At 33.7% G+C, this 21,510-nt stretch overlaps 1 protein-coding gene across 1 annotated transcript; it reads left to right on the forward strand.

Annotated features, from left to right (window-relative positions):
- The first annotated feature begins 18,607 nt into the window (after window positions 1–18,607).
- Window positions 18,608–21,027, forward strand: LOC145048100 (uncharacterized). The gene is made up of 7 exons (XM_078996516.1): window positions 18,608–18,823; window positions 19,391–19,420; window positions 19,588–19,680; window positions 19,778–19,901; window positions 19,986–20,277; window positions 20,408–20,462; window positions 20,710–21,027. The coding sequence occupies exons 1-7, from the start codon at window positions 18,704–18,706 to the stop codon at window positions 20,782–20,784; spliced, it is 789 nt and encodes a 262-aa protein (XP_078852642.1). The 5' UTR covers window positions 18,608–18,703; the 3' UTR covers window positions 20,785–21,027.
- Window positions 21,028–21,510: the final 483 nt, after the last annotated feature.

Consider the following 21,510-nt stretch of genomic DNA (forward strand, 5'->3'; position numbering starts at 1 on the left):
CTAGAATCCTACAATAGAACCCTAATAATCCTTTTGAATCGGCTCGTCTTCCTTTACCTCTGCACACACACACACACACACACACACACTCTCTCTCTCTCTCTGCAAGCCCTAAGTTGCCACCACCAACATCGAACCCCATAAGCTTTAATAGTTTGGAGTGCATCTAGAAACCTAAGCTTACACTTCTGCCATCTTAAGATATCGGTTCAAGATCAGAATGCCATGTCGTAGTCTACAATGCCATCATCGTCTCCACAAACTGCCGTCAATGGCTGAGAAAACGAATGTGATTGGGTTTAGAATGAAATCAAAGCCGAAGCTCTCCATCAACCTAAGCACACACTTCTGCCTTCTCCTCCAACCCATCTCTCCTCTCCGCCACCGTCGTTGACCTACGCGCCGCCCGTCAAGGAGACCCATATGATCCCTCTCCTTCTTGGTTCACTCCCAAAAGGTACATTCTTCACATGTCTTCTCTCACAAAAAAAATTTCTTCTTTCTTTCTTCAGTTTGACGTCCCTGAAACTTCAAGGCTTCAATCAGGTTTCATTATCTTCTCCTTATATAATGATTTCTTGTTTTTGTTTCTTCTACATTCTACCCTAGCTCTAGAGCAACTTTTTTGGTGTGGAATGGACAGTGTGTTGCTGTATTGGCATGATATGCTTATGATGGTGGGCCTTTATGGGGATCTGATTCGCTATCTTTATGATGAACCCATTATCCTTATCCCAGAGTGTGATGGAGCTAGGATATTGTCTAACTTAAACATGGAGTTTCTTCAACGAGTCCCATCTTCTACTGAATCTATCTTTAAGATTGGGAGCACAGAACCAACAACTTTATTGTATGATGCTTTGGATCATTTTGATAGGATGAATGCAAAGGTAGGGTGTGACTTTGATCTTTGAATTAGACTTTACATTTCTTTCTTTCCTTCTAACTTCCAATATCAATTTATTCCATTCCAGAATGATGAAAATTTGAGGCTGATAAAAACATCGTTGCCTGAGGCTATTAAAGTCTTTAGATGCTGCAAGACATGAGTTTGATCATTTTGATATGAGGAATGCAAAGGTAGGGTGTCACGTGCTCCTCATACTTACAGCCCACCTTCAAGAAAATCAAGACCTAAAGATGTAAGTCATTCCCATTCACTTTTCATGATCAAATGACCTTTTTACCCCTATTTATGCACACACGGTTGATAGATGACCAACATGTCGAATTATTAAACCACTTATAACTTTTTAATCCTTTTATATAAAACTAACATTATATATTTATATATTTCTTTTCATTTCACCTTTATTAGCATTCAGCTTATGAGGAGCCTGTTATAGAAATATTAGAGGACTGGTAAAATTTTCCATTTATTTTTTTTATATATTTTATAATCTGGTACATTTGATGTAATCAGTTATCCAGTTCCTGTATTTAAGGTATGCTTGATAATGTTGAAGTTGAAGAGGATCATGAGCGTGTGTGTGTGTTGATGATCTCTTGTTATTCATAAATAGAGGAGATGAAGGTAAAAAGATTATACTCTTTTCCTTTTTGCCCTTGGTTTTATAAATAATAACATATATACTAAACAATCTTATAGGGACTGACTTAATGATGCCAACATTTGGTGCTGTCAGTTCTTGAAAAATGTAAGCATCTTTCAGCATTTAAGTTTTCCATATCTCAAAGGATTAAATCATTAAATACACATAATTACATAAGGTTTGGTTAAATATATTAACAGTTTGGTTGGCTCTTAGATAATAGATACCTACCTGCTTGATACATGAGTAAACTAGTTTCTAAACATGATGAGATAGCTGATTGTAAATTTGTCGTGCCAGATAAGATAATTTTCTGGAAAGTAGTAGATACTCTGAATCCTATGGGATCTAGACAAACTGAAAAAATGTTTACCTAACATATACATATCTTAATCACTCATACTACTATGTTGGGATTTGAATTTATTTACATCTTGAAAGGTCAAAAAAAATTTATCACTCATAGTAAATGAATAACACGTCTAATCTAGTTATCGTTAATCCTTTTTGGATCTGAAAGTGATATGTTGAAATACTGAGATTACTACTACTGGATGTAGCTTTAGTAATTGAACTCATTGTAATTTATTGTCCTATATATACAACAAGTTTCCCTTGTTCTTAATGCTTCATGTCGCTTCCGATACATATTGGACTTCAGAAAGAATGAAGAGCAAGAAAAAGGAGCAGGATAATCAGGTCACATGCTAAACTCATAAGGGTAATTTTTTCCGTAAATTTGTTTATATAGCTTCCCAATCCCAAGTTTGGTTATATATTAGTTAACATCTGATCACCTTCTGTTAGGCTGCATTACTATTCAAATTGGCTGGAGAACATGCAGTTGGTATTTGGTCCCTTAAGTTCCCTTATGATATAAATATAATCTTTTCTTATGTTGAGATACTACATTCTACATATAATTAATTTCCTTCTATTTCCCCTTCATATATATAGTGCTTGGGCCCAATGCAATTCCTGCATCTCCAAGTTGTTGTTATGGTATTTCACTCGAGCAACTTGTTTCCATGACCAGGGACCATAATCTAACTTCTATTCATCAATATGGAAGGACAAGTTACTTAGCTTATCAAACATATTTTTCCTTCACTATCAAAACTCAAAACCTCTTTGTATATACATCTATACCTATATATATTTTCAGGTGCAAGGGTTATCTGAGATGTTGAAACCAATCTGGACAGAGGAGTACAAAGACATGAAGATGAATTAAGAAACATGAGAAATGCCTTTGGATCTAACACTTATCCTGTGAAAAAAGGAAGAAGCTTCTTTGTATGTTATATCTCTACAACAATTATTTCTTCTTCGATCTTATTTACAACTGTAGCTGACCATGGGTATTTTAATTATGTTGACCACAGATGTTCCTTTGGGAAGCTTGGCAAGATTTGACACTTATTATATTGATCGTAGCTGCTGCAGCATCACTTGTGCTAGGAATAAAGATAGAGGCAAGTTTTAAATCATACTTTCTCATATATTTAGTCATTCAGGAGTTTGTGACCATATTATGACTCCTATTTGTTCCAGTTTTCTTAAAAGGCTTGAGGTTTCCTTGTGTAGGGTATTGAAGAAGGATGGTATGATGGAGGAAGCATCACCTTTGATGTTCTTTTGGTTATTTTTTGTGACAGGTGAGGCATCTGTTTTTATTTTTCCAGTGGTTATGATATTTAAAATGTACTTTCTCATATATTACCGTGTTCTGTGAACTATAATAGCAACAAGTAATTATAGATAGTCCCTACAGTTTCAGAATCTAAATACGGAAAAGAGAAATATACAGATAGATGTTTGTGTGTTATTTTAATGAGTAAGATATTGTTTTTATTATTATTCTACCTTTAGTTGTGTCTTCTTAACATATGCAAATTGAAGCAATTATTAATCCACAGTAAGTCCATGGACTGATTGTTATGCTTATAATGTGTTTTTGGATTGTCATGTAGGTAGCATCTCAGCTTCTGGTTAATTTGGTGTATTATTTTGGCAGGTTGATCCTGCTACATGACCAATAATGATCTCTAGGGTCTGCTAGAAGGATTGGAGATTACAGTTAACCTATATGGCCAATAATGAACTAGTTTAACTATTATTTATTGATGACTTTCATCTCTTTCACATTTGATGTATTACATTTATCTACTATTGGAATGATTGTTTGTATGACATTAACTTTTGTGCAATGGATTGTATTTTTTTTGTATATGGTATCTTATTTTCTATTATGAGACATGAAATGTAAATTTAATTTGAAAATTAATAAATCTATAAATCATTTTTTTTAAATTTAAAATTACGATACGCAAAAATGTGTGTCATCTTCATTTATGACATGGCCTTTCTTGACAGCAGCTTTAATGATACGCATTGCATGTCATAAATGTGCGTCATCTCTAGATGACGCGCAAAAGCGCGTCGTCTCTCGTTATGACAGTGCCTTCCTTTACGCGCATTTGTGCGTCGTCTGAGCGTTTTACGACACACAATAAGCGTCGTAAAAGGCTATTTTTCTAGTAGTGAAATCAACTTTCTTCGAAGCAGTCAACCTCGTGTAGGGATCAGAGCACTATGCTTCCACTTTTTGTGAGAACGACAAATATCATATCTATAAGAGTTGTTGATTTTCCCTTAAAAATATAGGTTGTATATTAATGGTATATATAGTACACAAATACAACAGAGCTTAACTAACTAGCCATACAAATAGAGATGTAAAAATTAAATCAAATCTAATTTAATTATATTGAATTATCTGTAATACCCCCTTTAAGCTGAGAGGAGGAGGTCCAACACGAAGCTTGGCACGAAAAATCTCAAACGAAGATCGTTGAAGACTCTTAGTGAAGATATCGACTAGTTGTAAATGAGTGGGAATGTATCGGGTGATTAGCTTGCCTAACGCAACAAGTTCACGAACAAAGTGATAATCTATGTGAATGTGTTTGGCTCGCTTATGAGAGATTGGATTTTGAATGAGAAATAAGGCACTCTTATTATCACATAGAAGAGTAGGTACAGAAGAAGGGACAACATGAAGATCACGAAGCAAGTTGGTAACCCAAACAATTTCAGCAGCTGTATTTGCCATTGCACGATAATCCGATTCACAACTAGAACGAGAAATGGTGGTTTGTTTCTTGGCACTCCAAGAAACAAGGTTTCCACCAAGAAAAAAGGAGTATCCATAGGTAGATCGTCGAGTTTCAATGCATCTGGCCCAATCAGCATCAAAGTATCCAAGCAATGAAGATGTTTTTGGATGTTGAAAGTGCAAACCATAGGAAATAGTACTCTTGACATATTGTAGTGAAAGACCCACACTTTCATACTAAATACAATTGTTACACCAAGCTATTCCAAAACATGCTACTTTCATATTCATAAATAATATTTTTCATTGATAATTTTGTTACATAAGATTGGATACAAACCGTCTATTACAAAGTGTTATATATTACATAACTTCCCAGGATACTATAGTTTTATACATACGGGAGTACAATCTAAAATAGTTTCAAACTATCCAGAATCTTCTATCAGTATATGACTATACTGGATGCTTATCTCCTGCAAGTGTTAGGCATTGAGAGGGTAAGCGGTGACACTTAGTGAGTTCAATAATAGATACAATATAATGTTATGTCATATATATACTTAAATATGGAAGAAACAAAGAGGAACAAGGAACAATAAAGGCATATTTGAATCATGCGACAAACTTTCCATATCAATCAACGATTTGATTCAAAAATATACAATCAATGAGACATAACAATTTTCATACTTGATATACATCAATAACACTTCGATCCAAATGAAGCAGATGACATACACTTTCTGATTTAAACATTTTGGTAGATTTCAGGCTTTTAACCCTATCTAACCTTGTGCCAATGCCTTAGGGGTAAAAGTTATTCTCTTGCGAGACATGCTCTACACGGCCAGAGGCTACATACCTTAACCCAAGTGATGCTTATGTCATACACTTCGTGGCCAAATGTACAACTTTGCTATCAAAATGGCGGAAATAATAACACGAGATGATACCACATAAAAGCACATAGCGCATATAATACATAACATACAAATGTTCCTATGTATTGAACTCACCGTGAATTAAATGGGGGTTAAAATAGTAATTTGTGCAGCACTTCGTTATAATAGATAAATTTCTTCGCTGAAAACTGGGAGCTTTATTGAAAATCAGGCCCTGCAAGGGTTGAGCTTCAAACCAAAAAAGATAAATTTCTTGGGCTCTTCAGGCACTTTGGGATGTGTTTCGGGTGTAGGGAATGATCCCAGGGCTTCGGGGGAAGTTAAAATAGTAAAAATATGAGTTTAGGGGTGAAAAATGCCAAATTTCCAAAGTTACTTGGGGGGTCTCGCACCTCCTATATATAGGTGCGAGCCTCGGATCCTCGGTCGTAGGGAAGGAGAAACACGTGTTAGCAGCGAAGCCTAGACACGCGTTGGATGCGAGGGTTGCACATATGACATCCCCATTTTTCACGCCCAGAAAAGACCGATTTTGTTTATGCTTTATAAAAATCAGAGTACCTCTTTTAATAAAAATGTTGTGGAATTTGTTCCCAAAAAAACATGATAAATACGTTATCAAAGAATTTCCGAAGAAATGTATTTTATTCATTTTAAAACATTTGGGATGTCATCGTCAATACAAAAATATAAGCATAAACAAAACTTACATTTATTATCACTAGTGATTTATATCTCCTTAATCTCTTAGTGTAATGTAACTCCACATCGACACCTGTGATACAAATAAACTGAGTGGGTCAGGTTGGGAAACCTGGTGAGTACATAGGGTTTTCAATCCCACAATGTTATATCACATATATAATTTAGAACTCACAAAATTATACAATTTCCCCATATTTATAATCATCTCTTACCCCACCTCGTCAATCCTTACAATGAGACTATCCATACTATCGGACCTTAAATTTTACCTTTTACTCCTAGATCTAATCCATGTTCTCGAATCAATAATTGTTCCGATTCCATACCCTCGGATTAGGGACAAGTTTCTACGTCTGAATCCATACTCCTGGATTAATGACGAATAACTATGTCCTGTTCATACTCCCTGGAAAAGGACAATTGGCTATGTCTTAATCCATACTCCCGAATTAATGACATTTGATTATGTCCAATCCATACTCTCGGACCAGTGACAATGATTATGTCTAATCCATGCTTCCGGATCAATGACATATATTAAAGTTCTATTCTCTGAGTATAACTCACTCGTACTCGTAAGAAGATACCCAATATTCCTCATAATTAATTTAGGTTTACTCTTTATGCTAAATCATCATATAACTCGCACATAAACATATATTTAATACATCAATAAATACTTGTATTAAAATCATGTTCATGAAAGGGACTATGCACTCACTTGAAAAGGTGGTGACTTGGCACTCAGACAACACTTTGTTACTCAACACAATTTTCCTTTGACAAAACCTAGTATCGGCCTCCGGTGTTTTATGTCTGGCCTTGTCTGTATATAGTGGTTGAGCAATATTATTTCGTGCTTATATAATAGTAATAATAGCAAGACTATTAATTAGTCTCGGTGAATATTAGACTAAACTCTAGTGGTAATGATACTAGGTTTTTTCAAAAGGAAAATTGTGTTAAGAGTAGCGAAATGTTGTCCGTGTGCCGAGTCACCACCTTTTCAAGTGAGTGCATAGTCCCTTTCATGAACATGATTTTAATATAAGTATTGATTGATGTATTAATTATATGTTTATGTGCGAGTTAACTGATGTTGCCTGAAATACGTGTTAAAGAACATATCTAGTTATATATGATGATTTAGGATAAAGAGTAAACCTAAGTTAATTATGAGGAATATTGGGTAGTATATTCTTACGAGTACGAGTGAGTTATACTTGGAGAATAGAACTTTAGTATATGTCATTGATCTGGGAGCATGGATTAGACACAGTCATTGTCCCTAGTCTGAGAGTATGGATTGGACATAGTCAACTGTCATTAATCTGGGAGCATGGATTAAGACATAGTTAATTGTCCTTAGTCCAGGAGTATGGATTAAGACATAGTCAATTTCCTTAGTCCGGGAGTATGGATTAAGACATAGTCATTCGTCCTCAGTCCAGGAGTATGGATAGGACATAGTCATTCGTCGTTAATCCGGGAGAATGGATTTACACATAGATGCTTGTTCCTAATCCGAGAGTATGGATAGTCTCGCTGTAAGGATTAACGGGTTGGGGTAAGAGTTGCTTTTATATATATATATATATATATATATATATATATATATATATATATATATATATATATATGGTGAAATTGTATATTTTGTGAGTTCTAAATTATATATATTATATAACATTGTGGGATTGAAATCCCTATGTACTCGCCAAGTTTCCCAACCTGACTCACTCAAGCTTATTTGTATCATAGGTGTTGATATGAAGTTACATTACACTGAGAGGTTAAAGAGATGTAGATCACTAGTGTAAATGAATGCAAGTTCTGTTTATACTTATGTTTCTGTATTGAAGATGAGATTGCAAATGTTTTAAAATGATTAAAAATACATTTCTTTGGAAATGATTTGATAACGTATTTATCAAGTTTTACTGGGAACAAATTCCGCAACATTTTCACTAAAAGAGGAACTCTGATTTTTATAAAGCATAAACAAAATCAATCTTTTCTGCCCGTGAAAATGGGGATGTCACAAATTACCTGTTGTGAAGCCACTCCAATCTGTTGTTGTATCTAGTAAGGACATCGCGAGAGATGTTGGTTGGAAACACATAAAATGGGTGCAAGTTAGCAACTCCACCTTGGTCATCTTAAACCTCATGTCTTGGTGTCATTTTTCTGCAAAAATAAATAAACAAGAAAGACCAAAAAAAATATTCCATATATTAGGCAATTAACAGAAACAGTTGGCTGATACCCTGGACTCATGTCATGAATTTCTCGGACTCATCTCGTGAGTTCGTATTTCATAGAATACCGGTCATGGTAGAATGAGAATTGGGTCTTAATCTATGTTTGGGTTTGCTCATAATTTATTTCTAAGCTTACTTAAGCAACATGCAACAAATGAATCACACATTCAGGGTGATAATTTTGAGATTCAAACAAACCACAAGTCCTAACCCCTAATTCAAACCAGTTAGTCAAAATAAAACACTAAAAATAGGAGTTGTTTACCTTAAGTGGAGGATTACGTAAGCACAAAGGTTATTTGTGTTGGATTTGGCCAAAATTGGATGGGGGACCAAGAAATCTACTTCACTTCGTGAATATGGATAAAGTGTTTGGTCAAAAAGGGTTCTTGATTCTTTAATTGGTGGTCCCGTGATATTTCAAAAGTCACGTCGTGGGAAGTAAGACCTCACATCGTGAGTTTGATAGTGGGCTAAAACATTTGGGTCATTTAATTATTTGGACTAAAAAAATGATGGGCTAAAATATGAAAGCAAGATCTGCCCACCCATATCATACTCTAGCTCACGTCGTGAGTTCGCTTCTGCCTGTAAAAATAATATCATTTATATAAAAAACCTTAAATCGTTTTAACACTTAATTTTTAGGAGCCCCACACTTAATTTTTACCATTCATAAAATTATTAGATGATTAGATGATCAATTATCCTAAAAAAAACTAAAAATGCAAAAGATAAAGTAAAGGCAAAACGAAAAGAAATTTCAAACCGAGCTCGGGTTGCCTCCCGAGAAGCGCTTCTTTTTCTTGGAGTCATGAGCTGGACTCTGTGCCGCCTCACGTTGAATTATCCGGAGTGTCCATCACCATTCAAATCTTTTGCTCCTTCCATCTCATTTTATATGCTTGGACTCGTCTAATATACACCTTTTTGTAATTTTCTTTTTTAGCCTTCACTTCATTTACTTCAAGCTTGCGTTTGATCCCTTTATTCTCCAAATTTTCATTTCTTTGCTCGACGGGAACCATCTTTTCATCCACAACTAAACTCATTTTCTTAGATGTGACCTCGTCCTCATCACTTGATAAATCTTTGCTTTCCTCACTCACCCAAGAAGTTGGATTTGTATAAGCAAATACTTCAAACACCAATGGAACGGATGCTCTTGGTTTGGTATGTTTAACTTGTTGAATTGTCTTCTGTTCTTCTTTCATAAGCTTCTCCAATTCTTCAAATTCATCTTCTTCTTTATCAATATTAAAAACTTTACCCTGAACATCACTTCCTGTGAAACCGTCATCTATTCTAAAAGTAGTTTCATCATCTCCTACTCTCAAGGTAAGCTTGGATTCACGAATATCAACCAAAGCACCAGGTAGAAGTGCCTTCAACCGATCTCTTGCAGCTCCCTTAAAAGTAACGGGAACCATCCTTAACAACACGGTCTCTCTTGGAACATTCAGGACATTAAAATAATCCACAATATCATTGACTTCATCCAAATGCTTGTACGCATCCTCATGGTCATTTCCATAGAATGGTACATCCTTAAGTGCAGCAAGAATGTGTCCTTTCAACTCGAATGTTGCAGTGGCGGGAATTGTAGGTTGTATTAGACCGGGACCAACATCATCTCTTATCCGCTTCTTGTATGCTCCCATGGACATATCCGTAATATTTGCCATCTCGTTTCCTGGCTCATCTTCGTTTTCACTTCTTTCTAATGCAAATTCAGGCTCAGATTTCTATTTTCTTTCCATTTGGTTTGGATTTTGTTCAAACCTCTCTAATTTGCTTTCTTCCTTCCTTTGGCAGCTAGATTCGCACACGTTCTTTCCTTTCGTTTTCCCAAAAACCGATTTAAGGTCTTTAAATGGTGAGCTCTTTGGTAGTTGGTCTTCTTTCACGTTTTTATTTGTCTTTTTGTGAATGGTCGACTATGGATCTTTAAGTGGTGACACCAAAGGCATGTTGGAACCTCTGGTCATGAACTATTGCAAAAAAATAAAAAAAATTAAATAAAAATGTAAAATTGAACAAAAACGGAAAAACAAAGAAAAAGAAAAACGAATGGACTCACGTCGTAAGCCTTGAAAGCTCATGTCGTGAGTTCAGTTCTGGAACTTTTCTAAGTCAGCCAACCTCTTCAAACCGTAGGGATCAGAGTCTATATATAGTTTTTGAAATATCCGTACTCACGTCGTGAGATCGTTGTTATCCGTGTTTAACAAGAACTCTAGATTCATGATACTTATCTTCTGGAAAGTCCTAACTTACGTCGTGATCATTTAACACTCACGTCGTGAGAACATGTTTTTCTGTAATTTTTATCTTTCAAGCCTTTATCCTCAAAAGTTCCATTCTTTAATGCTTTTAGTCAATTTTCTTCAAAATGTCTTTTTTTTTTTGCTGCAAAATATAAATTTACCTTATAAGTACCATTTATCTATGCAAATAACCAAAATGTTAATTAAAATGTAATTACATATTACCTAAAAATATGTATAAATATGGCAATATCAGCACTCACCTGTTAAGTTGGTGATTCCGAACTCAAACAACATCTCGCTTCTATTAATTTATTTTCCTTCAACGAAACCTAATATCATTACCACTAGATTTTAGTCTAATATTTACCGTGACTATTTATTATTATTATTATTATTATTATTATTATTATTATTATTATTATTATATAAGTGTTAAACCATATTTTCCAACCACTATGTACAGACAGGACCAAACATAAAACACCGGAGGGCAGGACCATTTGGGCATAACACTTCTGAAATCCAACAACCCTATGCGGCCCTTTAAACCTGATTCTCCGTATCGCGAGCGGTTAAACGATATTATAATAACATTTTTATATATATATATATATATATATATATATATATATATATATATATATATATATATATATATATATATTATAAGTTCATAATAACAATAATAAAACTTAAACATAAGCTATATTTAAAGTAGGGTAAACATAACTTACTTACAATGAGGTTTTAGCTAGGAGTCGGGCTCTATAGGGGCAGAACTTCGTCGCTGAATCTTTCTAAGAAACATTCTTGTACCGCTTCAGCGCTTACCTAACTATACTAAACTACGGAAAGAGAAGTCAAATCATAAGGGATCGAAATGTTTGGGGGATAATAAGAAAAAAACTCTTGAATTAAGAGAATGTTGCAAGAAATATATGAGCCTAGAGACTCTTATTTATAGTAATTGAATTTTCAAAAACTACCATTTATAGTTACTTAATGACCTTATAGTTATATAAACGACTAAAAACCCCTTTATAATTCTATTTTAAAAAGATTTAACGATATTTGTATGAAACTAATGTCGAAATGTAACGTCCGTAGATCATGACTAGTCAATTTAGAGACAATGAGCATCAGAAATGACTTTTTTATGGAAGATTATTTTGAAGGAGTAATCTTAACTAAGTTTTAGTATACGTCACAAGGTTTCCGTGCATATAAAGAATGCCGAAATCCGAGTTATAACGAAAAAATTATGACCTATCGAAGTTTCGCGATGCAACCAGCACGACACATCGTGACGTAAATAGTGAATTTATGATAGAGCGATATTTGAATTTAGTGATCTAGAAAAAGTCGTAGAATACGTTAAACTGAGAGCGTGCATGAAAAGAACGCCCAAATCTGACTTCGTACGAGGAAGTTATGATTTTTCGAAGTTTTGGCTTAGTAGTGTACAGCCCGAAGTTCGAATATGAGATTGAGCGATATTTAGCCAAAACAATCTAAACGAGAATTAATGATCTCGTCGATTGTAGTCCAACGGTGAAAAGACAGACGAAAACAGACGACAGATGAAGAAGTTACGAGTTTATAATGGAGTTATCCTGTCCCAGCCTACTAAAAATAATATATAAATAATATAATAAAAATAAATTCAAAATTAGCCGACGAAGTCTAAATGAAAGTTGTAGATCTTGTTTTTACCTACCGTCGATATAAAGAACGGCAAAAACGTAGTTTGTATGCGAAAGTTATGAATTTCTGAAGTTTGGGGCGCGGAACCCCAAAACTGTCAGAGTTCACGACGTGAATACAGTGTTCACGACGTGAACTCAGTATTTATGACTTCTGGAGTCTGACAGACGCAAGTTGCTGTTGGATTAGTTTCTAAGTCCGTAACTATATTTGGTATGTACTTGACCTGGTTATGCATGATCCTTTTGGGTTGCCTTCACCAAAGCAACTTGACAAGGTTATTTAAGAAAGTGAGAGGATATTATGGTTTATTAATATATTATAAGTATAATATATTAAAATAGAAATCATGTTTATTTAATTAGTATTGGTCATAAATTAATTAGGAATTAATTTGGTGACTAAAATAGATTAATTAAATAAAGGGAATAAACCGTCAAATGTATGATAGTTGAGTTTTGGGCTGGAAAAACCTAATAGACTAAGGGGGAACGAAATTATGATGAGGATCCATCATATTTTCGTCCAAAGGCCCTAATCTAGAAGGTTCTATGGGCTGCTTGGTGACTAAGCTGTCCATTAGGGTTTAGACTGAAACCTTAGCAGCTTACACTATAAATAGAGACCCTTGGATGCAATTTTCGGATGCTTGACTTCAAAAGAATCCCTAGGGCCAATTTTTACTGTTCTTCCTCCTCTCTCTTAATAGCCTTCTTGCTTGTGGGGTTTGTGAACCATTAGAGGAGTTACAATTGTGACTCTAAGCTCAAGATCAAGAAGATTTAAAGGATTCTAAGCAATTTGAAAGAGGTAAACACTTAGATCTTTTCTTATAATGATAATTTTAAATTATACATGTTAGATCTAGGGTTTTAAGTCTTGGATTCATTGCATGTACAATAGAGAAACCTATATCCAAGCATTAGGGTTTGTATGAGCACATATGATTGTTCTTATGCATAAAACCCATCAGTTGCGATGATGCACCTGATGAATGTTGAACCCACGACGTGAATATTTGAGATTTACGATGTGAATCCAGAAAAATGGCCTTATAAATAGAATTCAAGAGGCATCCGAGTTTGGTTGCTCAATCTCTTCTCTCCTATTCTCGATACTCTCTCTAAGCCCTATTTTAACACCCCCCCTCCCCCCCCCCCCCACCCCCAAAGCCCTGGGATCATCCTGAGACCCGAAGCCCGAATATCCCTAGAAGAAAAGAGTTTCGGAGCCGAAGCTCTGCCTGCGAGAAGCCCGGTGTGTGAACATCTTCCAGATCTACCGAAGAATACTACTTTTACAAGCCGTAGTGCTGTCCGATCATCATCTAATCAAGTGAGTGTGTAGTTACTTTCTTCTAACACATAGATATGAAGTATTTGCTATGAAATACGTGTTATGTGTTTAAATATTGTTTGTTTATTTTAGATGGATGTTGGATGAATGTTTTATACAGGTTTGTATATGATTTAAATATATATGTAATTTATATCTACAAATATGTTGGGTAGAACATGGATAGATAGAATAGTTGGTGTGTGATGAGTGATGGTATGAGTAAACCATGGTGACTATGAGACATAGTGCCTATTAGATAAAACCTGGCGACGATGTGACTTCGTGCCTGTTAAAGTGAACCTTGGTGACTATGGAATTAGCGCTTGTTAAGTGAACGTTGGTGACTATGGAGTTAGCGCCTGTTAAGTGAACCTTGGTGACTATGGAGTTAGCGCCTGTTAAGTTAACCTTGGTGACTATGGAGTTAGCGTCTGTTAAAGTGAACCTTGGTGACTATGGAGTTATCGCCTATTAAGTGAACCTTGGTGACTATGGAGTTAGCGCCTGATAGCTATAGATTTAGTACCTAATAGATAAACTTTGGCAGCAATGGACTTCGTGCCAATTCCTTAGGTAGATCCTTAGGAATGAATGAAGGAAGGATAGTCGATTCTTAGGGTAAAACCTTAAGAAATAAAGAAGATAATGGGGATGGGTAATTGGGTTGATAGTTTGATGATTGAATATAATAAATAGATAATTGTGGGTTGAAAACCCTATATGCTAACCAGGCCTCCAAGCCTGACCCACTCAGTTTTCTTTGCATTACAGGTAATAGTACAAGAGTATAAGTTGGTGGACTTGACGAGAGATTTTGGATTATAGATCAGTAGTTATAAATAACTGTTGTAAGGTCTATTTTATATTGTTTATGCTTTTGGTCTGTATCGGAACATGATATCCCGAGATTTTGTTATTTAATGAAAATACATTTGTTTAAAGAAATGTTTTGATAAATTCTTATCATATTTTGTTTTGGGAACAAATTCCACAACTCTTTTAATCAAAGAATTACTCTGATTATATAAAACGAAACATAAAAAAATCGATCTTTTCTGGCCGTGAAATTGGAGATATCACAGAAAGTACTCAACACTAGTTTTATAACAACTGCATCGTAGATACATTTCTAATGATACATGCATACATACATACATACATACATATATATATATATATATATATATATACACACACACACACACACAAACACACACACTTTATTTTAATACGAAAATATGCTATTATAATTGATAACTCGTTAATACGAACTCTGTTTTTTGATGCTCTTTATATCGACACGTAGCTATCAACGAGCTCTACAACTTTCGTTTAGACTCCGTCGGCTAATCTTGACTTTATTTTTATTTTTTCTATATTTTTATAAAATTAAATGATTTTGCTAAAATCATAACTCTCTTATACAGAATCCATTTTTGGCATTCTTTTTCTCAAAATTCATATTTTAAGGAGTACTAGGATTTTCGTTTTGGTGGCATTAGCTAAAAGTCAACCATCATCTTCGTAGCTTTTTATGTCACACATTCTTTGTGCACGGCTAACTTTTATATCTTATAAAAATCATATCTAATTCATGCGGATTCGGATTTCGACGAAATTTATATTTTCGGGATCAGGACGACGTGTACTTTCTATATATATATATATATATATATATATATATATATATATATATATGTGTGTGTGTGTGTGTGTGTGTGTGTGTTTTGGCGCACTTATTTTTATGATTTACAGATGATTCGGCTGATTTTTCATATTTTATTATATTATAATAATCATGAAACACATAATATTCACATAATTTTTCTTTATTACGTCAAATAGATAACAATTGTTGATCCTAACTATTACATCATCATAATAATACTTAGCCAAAAGCACAGACGTTACATAATTTCCATATTCAAATCGTAAGATAACATGTGAATGTTTGTACTTTATAACATCTTACCATAAATCTGTTGAGTCGGTCCTAAGTTATTTACACTTTCAAAAACAGAAGCATTAAATACTGGTAGATCTAACCATTGTTGAGAATCTCATGAATAGTTGTACAATAAGTAATATGATTTGTAGTGAAATTTGATTTGTGGCTAACCCTTTATTTTCAAATTTTTGCTCAATCAGTTAAGCTTTTGAGAATTTTGTCTTGAGTTTTAATGGGTAAATATAGATGTGGATAATAGAAACAAAAGTTTTTAGAAATAAAGAAATCAATAGAAACCACATATAACCGGACCTTTATTTTTTATTTTCTTAAAAAAAAAAAACAGTATTCTTTTCATAAATAGCTATTTTACTTGATTATATCCGCTAGAAACACTAAAATTACCATTTCACCCCTTTAGCCTTGGTACAAACAAATGTTGAATGTATTGTTTTCACCATACCCACTCAAAACACTCTCTATTATAATATAATCAATTCTTCTTTTCTTTCACTAATTTTCAGTCAAAAAATGTAATCGAAGGTGTATCAATTCAGAAGTTGAAAACTTAGCCTGTTAAAGATGGGGTATGTTTATATTTAATTAGGGCACAAATTGACTAACGTCGGTGACATCAGAATGGAGTCTTGCCAAGATCGGGATCTCATATTGGCATGTCTGATAAGCAGTAAGATGTAGATAGAGATAGAGGTATGGTACCTAAACTACCATCAAGATATTTTTGTAAGGAGTGAGGAGAGCCGACGTCGGTCTCGTCTTCTTCAATAATCGAAGGACTAAGAACTGATTCTAAAGAGGGATTCACACCAACAACACCAAAACCTTACGATCTGGCCTTTAAATCGTTATTGGGGTTTAGGGCAATGAAGATTGAGTTATCAAGCTTTGGATGTGGTAACGGTGGATCGTCGTCTTCTTCTCCATGGTGGTAAATGACCCCTAATCAAGTCAAAAAAGATTGGGAATCCAGAATGGTTAGCGAAAGTTACTTATGGTGGGTTAGCAACCGAACAACCTTAAAGACAGTGAAGAACGATAGGGTTAGCGGATGTATCTTCTTTCTTTAACGTTGAAATGTTCCTGTTACGTCAGTTGAGTTCCAAAATTCGAAACCATTAACGGTGGTGGAAACCTAATATTTCATCTACCATGGATGAGTGGAGAAAAAAGATGAAGAAGGGAAATCGATTAGGTTTGAACTGGTGGTGTTGAAGAAGAGTGTCAAGTGTTACATAGCTGGAAAAAAAATTATTGGAACGTAGAGATAGTGAAATTATGCACGTGTCCATGACACCGATCTAGCTATTGATGTCCAAAATTTGATAAAGGTGTAAAACAAATGGGAATAAGGACTAAAATTGTAAAAGAAGGCAAACATATGTGGCCAAAGTCCAAAACGGGTAAAAGTTACTGTTCTTAAAGGAACATATTTTTTAAATCTATTTATTACAACTTATTCTCTTATATTTATTTAATAATTTTATTTTAACTTATATATCTATCTATTTAAATGTAATAAACAAAGCATGCTTAAATGACGTAGTTTATATTCAGACGACTTTCACCTATTTAAAAAAAATAACATTTCGTTTTCTTTAACAAAATAGATATTACGTTGATTTTTAGAAAATCGGGATATTAGAATGCTTGAATTACTGAGAGTTGGGAGATTCACTTTCAAATTAAAATATTTCGAGGATACACTCGAAAATCGCTAATTGGATAAAACTCAGTATTCAAGAATATAGAATGAAGAAGATAAAGTTATGTCTTGTATGTTTTGCGTACGAAAAAACTTCCGAAAGTAATCAATTAACAAGAGATAACTTCTTGTCCAAAAACTGCCAAAAGATAGTTACAGGAAAGTAACTTACTGTTTGAAAGGTGTCACAAAACGTGTCACTAACCACCTTAAAACTGGGTGTAGAATTAGTATCACAAAATTGAGTTCATTTTCTTAAATTCTGATTGCCATGCATTTTAACAAAGCATGTGGGACTAGAATTATGATCACAAAATCGGGTTTATTTTCTGAAAACTACCCCTTAGACTCCACTTTCAGGGGCGCTGTTTTCAACCTCCCTCAGAGGTTTTGCCCATAAATAACAATATACTTTCAATCAAGACAAACTTAAACAAATATGTACTCCGTACCACCTTAATTTGTTTAATACTTTTTCAAGACAACAATGATCAACAAATTAATGCTATTATACTTAAATAATATTAGTGATAGAAATCATCTATTTAAATTCTAAAAATAAATATATAAAAAGTCACCTTATGAGTCTAGATGGGTCTAGTCAAGAGATGGGGAAATTAGCAAGCAGGATTCGCCTTTTGTTGTTCCTTGACTTCAATATGTTGTCTATCTACGTAAATTCTAAAAATATGTTATTTATGAGTCTATTCGTTGTATTGAGCTTCCGAGCTTATGCTGTTCTTTTTTTTCTTTTGCTTATTTGGTTCATGGGCCTGTCTAATGTCTATAGACACTAGATACGAACATTTTACCTGTGAGAACTTTAATTTGATTTTTTTTTCTATTAATAAAATTTTAATAAGATACCGTCTTTTTTTTTTTTTTTTTTTTTTGTTTATCAAAAAGTAAAATAACAATATTTTAGATTATTTTTAATTTTAATAGTAGCTAGTTTAAATAAATAAATAATACCTTTTGAAGTTAAAAAGTAAAAAAGAAACCTATGGTTTTAATCCTAAGTAATTTTGGTTGCCTTCCAAATGGTTGAAGTTTAGGCTCCATTTTTTTTCCTCCATAGAATTACGAGGTAATTATCGATTGTACCCCTTTACCCTCCTATACACACACCGCCTTTCTTTCTTTCTTCTCCATTTTTCCGTGTATATGTAATTGCAGACATGAACAGGGCAACGAAAATAGCCCTAATCAACTTAAACAACTCCAATTTACATCTGAGAACATCTTTCTTTCATTCAACTCCTGTCCTCGATCGTCGACGACGCACCCACTGGGAATCTGTAAGCCCCTCTCTTTCACTTTCTTCAATTTATATCCTGTGTTTCAATTTGCATTGTCTGATTACAAGGATTACTTGTTATTCGGCGAAATTTTTTGTTATTCTTAGGAGTCAAGGAATGAATTGAATATAACTTGGGAATAAGTGAATTTGGTTTTGAAAAATAGCAAACAAGCTAATCATGCGATACCTAAATAAGAATAGAGAAAACACACAATTATTGACTTCATTTTGAGAACCAAAAGAATATGGAAACTAAGCATATTGGTCAATGCGAAGAGATATTAAACTAATTCTCAACGCCCACATAAGAATGGGGAAACTATTTGCATATAATCAGAAAACGTATTGGTTTTGCTCAACCAGATTGCCATATTGGGGGAAAATCCGATAGGAAATTGAGTTATATTTAACCTAATTTGGCGTGACTTATTCCCTTATTAGCATCAAACTTGTGAATACATGAAATGCTCAACTTATTGCTATGATTTCATTTGATTATAATCAGCACTTTCAATTTGAATTATTTGTTATTTATTTGTCATCTTTTTCTTTCTAATTTGAGCAGGCTGGAAGTTTTTACAGAAGTTCCTCAAGGGTGAGAATTTTATACATACTCCTTTCTTTTTTTGGATTTCACTAGTGAATTAAGTAGCCTTTTCATCTATTAAATTTAGCACAAAACACCCCCTTTTAAATCAATAACTCTTGTTTTTTTTTTTTTTTTCTTCTATGTGAAAATTCCATACCTGTAAATACTTACAGAGACCCAACTTCAATTCAAGAAGACAAAGAAAGTTTTATGCTAAACATGAAATGCTCAGGAATGCTAGTGCTTTTGCAGAAAACATTTTCCAGGTAATTGTAAATGTAAATCCCACATTTATATATATTTTTGTTATAAAGTTCATGAATATCAGTTAAAGTTGTTGTGGATTCATTTCCATACATTTAGGGATTGAATGATGATGATGAATTTGACCCATCTTCAAGTCAAGGAAACTCATGGTTTAGAGGTCATAGTGGACCCGGTGGGACCCGAGGTAACAGTAAGGGAGCCCAGGCTAGGGCCCGCAAAAGTAAGTGGAAAAGACATATATGCCCTTGTCATCCTCATCATTGAAAATATCCTTTGAAGTTGTTGTTTTTACTTGATTTTTCAGAAAGGTTTCAGTTTTATGAAGATGGTGAAGATGTTGAGACGATTTTTCGATCTGCTTTTGGTGGAAATGGATTCTATTTTTGGTCTTTTATAAATGATGAATCACCAAGAAACTCATCAGGCTTCTATAATAATCATGGGGCTTCATGGAATTTCAGACATCAGTTTGAAGATGAAGATGAAGATGGGTATTCATCTGAGTCAAACAGATTAGAAACTGATTTGACAAAAGACAGGATTACCCTTGGTTTGACTCGTTCTGGCCCTTTAAACCTTGAAGATGTTAAAAATGCGTAAGCTTTTCAATCTTCTCCCTGTTTTTTTTATAAAGATTTATTATCATCACACTTTAGAATAATGTCCAAAGTAGAAGGTTATAATTTTTTTTTTTTTTTTTAATTTTTTAATTTTTTAATTTTACAGATACCGAGTTTGTGCATTGAAATGGCATCCAGATCGTCATGAGGGTTCTTCCAAGGTATGATGCATTCTAGTTTTAGGGTTAATCCGAAAAAATGGAAAAAGGTGAGGGCCAAATTGAAAAAATGGAAAAATGTAAGGGCCTGTTAAGAAAAAAAAAAGTTGAGACTACACACATCATTTTAATCCCGGATTTGAACGAGTCTGTTACATTTGTATTTATAACTTCTACTTTAATCAGTTTTATTTTTTCTTTTTAAAATTTTTTTTTTTAATAAAACTAATAAGATGGTGTACATGAACAGGCAATTGCAGAAGAGAAATTCAAGGTCTGCAGTGCTGCATATCAATCTTTATGCGACAAATTGGCGATTAATTAAAAATAAAATAAAATAAAAAAATAACTTTTTCTATTACCAATGCCACTTAGTGGTCATTTGATTTTTAGTTATTTGGTGTGTTTCATTTTTGTACACCATCATTAGGAAACATTATGCTTTTGGTTGATTGTACAATTTACTAATTTCTCCCTGAACAATTTATTATAGTTTTTTGTGTTAGCAATTGTTAAGATTGCTGAATAAAATAAAGCAGAATGTTACTCGAGTCTCTTTATTTGTCTCCTAACATCTGTAGGATGTATCCTTTTTAATCAATGCTTGAAGAACACATTTGTGAGATATGTCGATGCATTCCATGTTTTTTTGTCTTGTAAATTATAATAAATGGTTGAAATATCTGAACAGGTTTTGAGTATGTTATTAAACAATTTCAGTTTGATAGATTTGTCCTCTGTATAGGTGAGATATGTGATTGATGGACATATTAGATTAGAGTCTTTGATTTATAATTAGATATTTTGATTATTCTATATGACATAGAATGAAAGAATTATAAGTTATAACAAATAGTATCGTGCAAACTAATCAATATCTAAATTAAAATTATGCCGATCGATTTAGGTTTAAATGTAAAGAGTATCAACAAACTTAAATTAATTTACAATTTGGTAACTTTGATTTGGAAATCATCAAGGAAAAACCATAAAGTTTGAAAACACTTTCGTTTAAGATAATACGTTTCCATGATGAGACTTTGGATCACAT

Source organism: Lactuca saligna, chromosome 5 (assembly GCF_052625555.1).
Source record: "Lactuca saligna cultivar CGN05327 chromosome 5, ASM5262555v1, whole genome shotgun sequence".
Classification (NCBI taxonomy): domain Eukaryota; kingdom Viridiplantae; phylum Streptophyta; class Magnoliopsida; order Asterales; family Asteraceae; genus Lactuca; species Lactuca saligna.

Bases quoted from the DNA above. Each gene is read 5' to 3' on its own strand.
- LOC145048100 (XM_078996516.1), top strand. From the start codon at position 18,704: ATGAACAGGGCAACGAAAATAGCCCTAATCAACTTAAACAACTCCAAT. The intron at 18,824-19,390 runs GTAAGCCCCTCT...TAATTTGAGCAG, and splicing joins GACGCACCCACTGGGAATCT to GCTGGAAGTTTTTACAGAAG. The intron at 19,902-19,985 runs GTAAGTGGAAAA...TTGATTTTTCAG, and splicing joins CCAGGCTAGGGCCCGCAAAA to AAAGGTTTCAGTTTTATGAA.